The sequence below is a fragment of the Atta cephalotes genome (genome assembly GCF_000143395.1).
Source record: "Atta cephalotes unplaced genomic scaffold scaffold00055, whole genome shotgun sequence".
Lineage (NCBI taxonomy): Eukaryota > Metazoa > Arthropoda > Insecta > Hymenoptera > Formicidae > Atta > Atta cephalotes.
In genome coordinates this window covers 218591-228188 of record NW_012130119.1, presented here as the reverse complement: position 1 = coordinate 228188, position 9598 = coordinate 218591, and the positions used below count along the sequence as shown (strand labels likewise).

Below are 9598 nucleotides of genomic sequence, written 5' to 3'. Positions count from 1 at the left end.
TAGTAACGTACTACTACTACTAACTAATAATATATATATATATAGTATATATATATATATATATATATATATATATATATATATATATATATATATATATCGAGATAGTTTGTACACATTTTCTTTACGTATGGATTTAACTCGTTATTTTTTTATCGTGCACTAACGTGACTTTCAACAAAATTATATTGAGAATTGTATTGAGACGTTTTTTTTGTTTTATGGACACAGAGGAAGATTGTATAATAACATGTTGAGATAAAGAAAAAATTTTTATGACTTCCTGCACACATAAAGCTCATCGCAATATTCTCCGCATCCTTTATGCCGCAGGTGATGTGAGTGTATCTGACCTGTGCATTCTTTATTAGTCATTTGAGATATTACCACTGTTCCAAGACCTAGCAAGCACATGAATCACCTCTACCATTGCTTCTTTGGTCGTTGGTCAATTTGATTTGATCCGGGAATTCATTGTAAAGTTCGACCTAAAATTCGCAAGAATATAAAGATAAAATTGAGATACACATGAATGGATCGAGAAAAAACTCTGCGCCTCTAATATACTCACTTCACTTTCTTGAGCTAAAGCATTCTTAGCTATCGTTTGGAAAGCTTGCTCGACATTAATAGCCTCTTTTGCACTAGTTTCAAAATATGGAATATTGTTCTTTGATTGACACCACTGTTGTGCTCTCTTGCTTGAGACCTAAAACAAAAAAGATATAGAAAGGAAAATGACATAAATTGCAATTATTAAATTAAATGAAAGTATTCGATTTTAAATAATATTTACATTTGCATGTTCATTAAATTGTACAAAATTAAAATTATTTTGAAGATTTAAAAATTATTTTACTCACTGCTCTTGATTCAAGATCTACTTTGTTCCCGAGCACGACAAACGGAAAGTTGTCTGGATCTCGAGGCGAGGCTTGAATTAAAAATTCATCTCTCCATGAATCTAGAGATTTGAAGCTAGTTGGAGCCGATACATCAAATACCAGTACACAACAGTCTGCGCCTCTATAAAAAGCCACTCCTAATGATTGAAACCTCTCCTGTCCAGCGGTATCCCAAATCTAAGACAAAAAGATTTTCCATTAAAAATACAAGATACTGACGATTTGTTAAAATAATGAAATTAAGCACGAGGATTACCTGCATAGTGACTATTCTATCCTCTACCATCACTTCCTTAGTCAAAAAATCTGCCCCTATTGTCGCTTTATATTGGTTGCTAAACTTCTTATTGACATATTGATTCATTAAAGAAGTTTTCCCAACTCCCGAATCCCCAAGGATAATTACTTTCAGTAAAACTTTCTTGCGGGATGCCATACTTGCTAAAAAAAATATAAAATATTAGAAATTAATTCTTGCAAGAATAAGTGCTTGGAGCAAAGTTCAGTGTACTATTTAAAAATAAGAATCATACTATGACTAATACATAACTTTCTTATCATATCAAGTAGATTAAGGGTATTATTCTAATATGATTCTTCTTTTATATTAAAATATGACAATTCATGATCAAATTGGAAGAAATTTTTTAATGACTCATTTTACAAAAATTGATATCAACATGAATCCTTCAAATTCTCTCTATGAAAAAAAGTTAAGTTGAAATATTATTATATTATTATAATATAGGTAGTAAAAAGAAATCCATTATTTTTGCATAAAATTGAATGGAAAAATAATGGATTTCTTTTTACTACATCTAATATTAAATATCATATGTAAAAATTTAATTATATGTGTAATAGATACAAACAGACATACATATAATTTATACATTTGATATATGAATAAATACAAAAATTAGAGGTAACATATCTCCATACATTTTTTAAAATTTATAGGAAATTAAGATCGGAGTAATTTAAATAATAAAAATGTAATATTAAATAGTTTTGTAAGCAAATATGAAATTTTAAAATTCTATTGCTTCAAATCAAGAAAAATAATATTCTACAAGTTGTATTTGTAAAAATTAAATTTACTATAATTTTGTAATATTCAATTTATAATTTAGAAAATATTATTGCTTAGACATTAAAATGCATGTAATCTTTAAACTTTTAAAAGTTTCAAGTTACAAAGCAATAATTTTTCAAATAATAAAGGATAAGCACCAGGTGTTGTTTTCTGAATTGTAAATATTGGAAACAAATCAGCTTCTGATATTACATTCCACCCACGATCTTTCAACTATTTACATAAATTTATCATGTACACCGAATCAAAAGTCACCAATTATTACTGCACGAAAACTTAGGAGTTCAAATGTTCAGAAGAATGAATTCGATTAAATAAATCATAAAATGAATCATCTAACAACGTTAATGAGGGAAAGATTCAGAGTGGCAATGACGTAGTACAACGCGCTCACCAAAAAAAAAAGCGACAGAGCGAGAGAGAAAACGAATGAGCTTTCTTCGCGAGAATGTTCGAGCGCGAAATATCTGGCAGTCACCAATGATCGACACTCCCGAGATCCGCGCCTTCGAAGGAATATCCGCGATGCAACGTACGACGAGAAGGCGAGCGGACGTAGTGCGAGCGGAATCTGCTCCACCATACGTTCAACGCCTTCGACGAAATCTGTCACACGCAGAAAGCCTCAGGACACTCGGGTTCACTCGGGATACTCGAACTCGGCGCGAGCGTGTCCACGGATGGGCGGACGCGATCCAGGTCGAAGACACCGCGCGTCTTCCGCGCGAGACGCGAATTCCGGGGAAACGTCGGGGCCAGACGGGCACGTTACCTGGGGAACTCGTCAGGGAACACGGCCTGTGAAAACACCTCCGCGCTCCAGCGCTTCACACAAAGAAAATGGCGTGTTATGAAATCACGAGTATGACAACGATGTCGTCACCTGTTCGCCTCGCCTCCCTTATCGACCGAGTGCAATCGAGTGCATTATTCCCGACGGTAGCGGCGTGCGTCCTCTGACTTTCGAGAGGTCGATACGGAGGTTCACGCGATATATCGATCACTCGCGTAAATGTGGAGACGCGCGCGTCGACCTCCGTGATTGGCCGCTGCTTCCGCGCACGCACGATCGAGCCGACCTATTGCGATTGGTCGAGATTTAGAAACACGACTGTTGACGATGTGACATTTGAATTTGTAGCTCATTTCAATTCATCCCTTTTTTGTATTGTAACGGACATAAGTGATGATAATAACGTAAGTTATGAATGTCATAATATGCCATAATATGTCGATGTGTTTCCTTAATTTTATGCATTCTGTTACGAAAAAAATGACGAAGTAAATTATCTTTCATTATCATCGGAAAAGCAGAATAATAAAAAGTTGTGTTAAAATAGAATTACATAGAGAAAAAAATTTGTTTGGACTCGAAAGTTTTATTTACACAGAGAAAAAGTTTTTGTTTGGAGAGTCCTTTCGAGAATTCGATCTATTTTGTTTCATTGGAACAAATTTAATTTTAAATAAAACATATTTTGTTTAATAAAAAAATTTAATTTTAATGCAAATCACATGCATAATCACATTATTTATTAATTTAAATATCCATTTGGTTCGACTATTCTAATGCATTTTGTTTAATTTAAAAACTTTTCTTTGTAAATGAAAGTTAATGCGGCATGTATATTTTCCTACTGAATTGCTTGTGTTTCAGTAAATTATTAGTAATTTTGTGATTCTATATAATGCGATTTTAATAATTAATTTACTAAAATACAAGCAAATACAAAATACAACGTTGATTTTAATTGAATGAGAGAAAGAAAGGAAAGAGAATTCATTATCTCGCGAGATTAATACGGGAAAAAATATGTTTTTTGACGATTAAAAAAAATCGATTTCTTCATATAGATTGCGATCCACATAAATATGCATAGTGCATACAAATTTGAGTGCTCATCGCTCTGACATTTCGAGAATAAAATCTATTTTTAATCGTTATCCTTGACATATCTCATGAGAGTGAAAAAAAAACGCTACGTGGAATATATTGAATTTTAAGATTTTCAAACAAATTAATCAGTTACTTAATTCAGTTATTTAATTCAGTCTATAAAGTGTCGCAAATATTCAACAGGATGTCTCCAAAATAGATCACCATTTGGCAACCATTCTTCTGCAATTTTTGTAGACAAGGACAGATCAATCGTAATAAAATTATACATCGTATCCAAAATGTTTCTAATGAAATACGTAATAACGAAATATTCGAGAATCTGTGATAAAATAATCGATGGTTTTAATTACTTTTTAAGATTTAGAGGAGCCAAAACAATTCCTTTGCTCTCTTAACTACGCTCATGATATATATGTTTATAGACAGCACAAAATATTTATAATAAATATTTATTACTATTCATTTTTTAAAATGTTGTATAAATATTTTATATATATTTATATAATGCTTTATTCGAAATATTATTAAAGGACTAGGGACTAAATATTTTATGTAATGTTTATAATAAATACAATCTGAAATCACAAAAATATTTATAAAATATTTTAAATAAGTCTTATAAATATTTATAAATATTTATAAACATTTTGTATATATTTTATAAATATTATATGTTATCTGGATATATGCTATGCATTTTTTCTGAATAAATCCAGAATCATTAAAATGACATTCAAATGGCTTCAAATGATTAAAAGTAAAGTGATTAAAATCATTAAAAATAATTAATTTTGATCAGCTATGATTTATTTTGACGTTAAAATGACGTTAAAATTACTGTGACCTGTAATTTTGCTTAGGGAAGAGAATCGTACATTGAAAAAAAAATATAGTTAATTTTAATAAATATTTAATTCAATACTGCCAACTAAACATTTACTTACAGTAAATAAATACTTGTTCAATAAAAAAAATGATTATTAAATCAAATTAATATTTCTTGTATTAAATAAATATATCTTTATATTTAATAAATATTCAATTTTGTATTAAATAAATATCTTTACATTTAATAAATATTCAATTTTGTATTAAATAAATATCTTTATATTTAATAAATATTCAGTTGGCAGTATTTCAATTAAATATTTATTAAAATCTTTATTAATATCTTTATATTTAATAAATATTCATTTGGCAGCATTCAATTAAATATTTATTAAAATTGATTATATTTTTTTTCGATATATATTATTTATTTATATATATATCGTAGATGTAAATCCTCGAATATTTCGATATCGCGTATTTTGTCAGAAACTTCTTATAAGCAAAATTTGCAAGAATTCATAGAAATAAAATCCTACATGTTTGATGCTGCGTTTAATAAAGTTTTCTGAAGAGCGGTAAATACAATTTAAATCATTTAATATAATGTCACTTAATGTAATAATTTTTAATTAATTACGTAAAGACAATGCGCGTGCGAAAGGTAACATGAAATGATCAAAACCGCGATGCTGATAACATTATTCAATATTGCCAAAGACACAGTCGGATAAAAAGTTATAGTGAGGTTTCGCAGTTTCCTCGACATCCTATGCGAATTTAATAAATAATACACATTTTGCAATAACATGGATTCGCTAAAGTCATGTTATTCTTTTCTTATTATTTAGTTGTTAAGAAGAAGATAACTTTAGTGTTCACCGTATCTGTATAAAGATATTGTAAAAATTCTCTAATATCTGATTTTGTTGTCGTTAAACTTGATTGTAATTAAGTTACAAAATTGACATTTAATTAACAGAAATCACAGAAATATCTTGGCGAATCCGAGCTGCCGCGTTTATTATAGCATCCTCTCTCTCTCTCTATCTATTTATCTATCCTCTATCCTTTATTTAACTTAATCAAACTCGAAATATAAGTTGAGAAGCGAATTGTCGGAGTATAAGTCGGGTGAAAGTAGGACTTGTAATCTATTCGAGAGAGACCGAAAATCTTGTTAGCTCCTCGCCTACTTTTACGTTAATCATTACTTATATTTTATTAAAATATTATTGCATTAACAAAAAAAAAGAAAATAGAAAAATTGCAGTAGAAAGCGTATTCTAAACGTAGAGACCGTCGTCACCGCAGAATCATTAAGCGAAAATAAAAATTCAAAGTTAAAACAGGATGAACTTTTAATCGCTAGTTTCGTCATTCTATACTTAAAAAAAATTAAGTTTTTCTTAAATACACTATACTTTAATTAGGTTTTTCTCAAATAAAAATAAAAAATAAAAGTTGCAATTGAAAAACGGCGCTTATTTATTTTTTATTTGTTCGCTTGACATATAATCAATTATAAACATTGTTATAATTTTTAATATTAATGTAATATTAAAGTTATAATTAATTCATCAATAAATGTTATTTATAATAACAGATAATAAATTATATGTAAATTCATTAGTAAATTAATAATTCTGAGAGGAAAAATAGGAAAACGAAGGAGGGAGACGATTGCGATGTACGAATTAAATAAGTTGAATTAAATAAGTATTAATTTAATCACATATAATTACAATCACACATATTTGCGATACATACTGCCAGGTTTTACGGAATAATTTGTCATATACTGAAAGAGCAACTTAAGTCAACTTAACTAAAAAAAGTACGCCACTATCGATTATCATTGGAAAATATATCATTGAAAAGTTTAAACTTCTGAAACGCTTCTGTGCGAAATATAATAGAATAATCACGAAACAATATACACCAAAAACTTAATTTTTTAATATATTTATTTTTCTTCGTGAGACATTCATTATATTTTTTGTCAAGTCTTTTTATATATTTAATGTATACTTTGCAAAATTATTCTGTTTCTTTATAGATTCTCGTAGGTAAACTACGTACGTTCGAGAGTTGCGCAGCTAAAAGAACATGGGGAGAGTTAACAAAAGAGTCGGGATTACGATTATAAGATTACAAATCGGGTGTAAAATGAGTGCGTTTGGAAAGCTTTCATCGTAGTTTGAAAAGACACGGCCTGAATTTATATACAATTAACTTAATCTGGATTAAATGGGATCGGATCACGTTAGATGGTGAGCGAAATCGCGGTATGGCCTCGTCGTGATGGGCACAAATATTGCACAATCCTGTCGAACAATCCATAATTGAATCAAATACAAAGAGAACTGTTTCCTATAATAGCGCAATGTGCAACGATCTGATGGCTATTACACGACAATTTATCCTTTCCTCGAAAAAATACTATAAAATAGTATAAAACAGTGCGACTGATCGTTTCGTCATATTAAGTAGATCTTGGTACTCGTATACCAATACAAAATAAAATTATATTTTGCATATTTATTTTGCGTTATGCTAAGAGTTCGCTAGTCTTTTCATCGCTCTTGGAGACTTAATCCTTGAATATGTATTCGCCGCATCTCGTCGATCGCATTGACAGATCGAACATAATTCCAGATCCGATGGACAGAATAACAAATAACGTCAAACTGATTTTAAAATGCGACTGGTCAAAAAGTGACTTTTAATAATTATTCCAAAGGAAATAATTATTCCGAAGGAACACGTTCAGTCAAAGAAAAAATCAAAATGTCTTTATTTTGACATCATGAAAGTCAAAATAATGATTTTTTTATTACAAAATTTAATTACTTATTGATTCAATAAATCATGAAAATAAGATCATTTTGATTTTTCTGTTGACTTTTGTGTGTTCCTTGAGTTGGATTTTGGAAATATTTTGACATCATGATAACTTCTCATTTTGAAACTTGCTTGAGTCGAGGAGGCTACACCGCAATCTTCGTCCCAGGGACAAGGTGGCCTTTTTGCTTTTGCGTCGGGCTTAAGGCTTTGGCGTTTCCGGCTGCGCCTTCGCTGCATCCTCATCACTCGGTGGTGGCAGGGTTGGGATCTCTGGATACTCGAGTTTGGCGCCATCCTCGCACTCGAAGATCGGACAACATTCGGGGAAGCTTGCGGTTTTGTTGGTCTTGTCAGAGAGCTTGCATTTAGGATTGGCCTTGGGCAACGGGCCGCAGTCTTCTACTAATTCAAAGAGACGGCCGGAGTTGTCATCAGCGGGTACGCAGGTAGAACGACCACAGAATGGCGACAGCTCCCACGATTTTGTCGGCTCGATAGTTGCACACTTGGTCGATGCGAAGCACATTCCAGGGAAGTCTGTAACACGATACATAGTTCTTATCAGAACAAGTTGTAGAGTTGCGTAAAAGCCTGACAAAAGAAGAATCATTCTTCAAGAGAAAGGAAAAACTTCAGGATTTAATTAACGAGTGTTTCTCTTATATTTTTAGAAAATACTGTTACATAACTGTTATATAAATTATTATAAAATGTAGAAATATGTTATTATTACACTTAGACAATAATATAAAAATGTTAAGTGTCTAAATTTATATAAATAATATAAAAAATTATTATGTTTTGTTAATATAAGAAATAATTTATGGCATAATAATTTATAATAATTCATTAATATATAGATAATAATGTTCGATGTTACACGGCACAATGAACCTTTGCGTATATAGATAATTTAATAGTAACGAATGTCTGCTTTCTGACATGAGTGTCCAACATTACGTTAATACTTTAATCCGCTTTGGCCGACCTATGTAAGGATTCGCGTATCTCTTTCGTTCGGTTTTCACCGACAATGACGCACTTGTCTAAGTCAATAAACTAGAGATGAGATCATATAAATAAAATGCCAATCAAAGCCAACATTAATTCTTGTGTAAATTCAAATTCTTTATCGAATGTCAAATTTAAGTTTATATATCTCAGCGTGCCCTTCTTTGTTTTACTATATTTAACTACAATAATTATTTCAATTTTTATGTCACATTTTTGAATCATTCTAAATAATTAACAAATAATACTATAATCAAATTTATTGACTATAGTATTATTTGTTAATTATTTAGAATGATTCAAAAGTATGAGATCGAAACATGTTAAAGGAGGATATTAAAAAGTGGCTCAATAAGCAAAAGAAATAGTGTCCTCTTTTTGTAAAAGAAATAGTGGTTCTGATTTTACTGTTATTTTATTAATTTTTATTCTTTAAAGCCTTCTTATTAGAGATTGAAGTAAAAGGCTATCCGAATCGCTAGCTTGTCGAAGTCGAACGGTGAAATAAGACGGTGATATCGCGTTTCCTTAATAACTTGCTCGCTCGCCCGAGTATTATATCGTTACCTCGATCGTCACGCGCAATTCCGCAAAAGTGTCGTTACTTTCTAACGCACTGTACGCGCCGGACCTAAACGGCATTATAATACTCGCCCCAACAATATTGCTCGTTAATTCACCGACCTGAATATCCGAGCAGATGAAAGAATTAATTCGAGAGAGTGGATGTGTTTTTTAATATCGCATTGCATGCACATCGCGATCATGCACACCACGGTGAAATTAAAGGCACCAAACCATGAATCTAACCAAGATTTTAGATTTTTTTTTAGAAGGGAAAACGCAATCAGAAATATTATTGCAAGTGACAAAGCGATATACTTTGATCAGAGATCTCTGCTTCAATTTTTTTTATTATTTTATATTATTTTATTATATCATTATATTATTTTATTGTTTTTTGTATATTATTTTATTGTTTATCTTTGCTTCCCTCTCTCCCTCTCTCTC

The 9598-nt window shown here is 30.7% G+C and overlaps 2 protein-coding genes across 2 annotated transcripts in view; both read right to left on the bottom strand.

Annotated features, from left to right (window-relative positions):
• Window positions 1-401: 401 nt before the first annotated feature.
• Window positions 402-1341, bottom strand: LOC105623256 (ras-related protein Rab-7a). Its single transcript, XM_012204654.1, has 4 exons — window positions 1162-1341; window positions 864-1082; window positions 572-709; window positions 402-488 (listed from the first exon to the last, which is right to left on the bottom strand). The coding sequence occupies exons 1-4, from the start codon at window positions 1339-1341 to the stop codon at window positions 402-404; spliced, it is 624 nt and encodes a 207-aa protein (XP_012060044.1).
• Window positions 1342-7775: 6434 nt separating this feature from the next.
• The window catches only part of LOC105623255, an 8699-nt gene continuing 6876 nt past the window's right edge, over window positions 7776-9598 (bottom strand). The window contains exon 2 of the mRNA XM_012204653.1: window positions 7776-8113. Within this exon, the coding sequence (XP_012060043.1) occupies window positions 7776-8113 (338 nt within the window). The remainder of the gene's footprint in view (window positions 8114-9598) is intronic.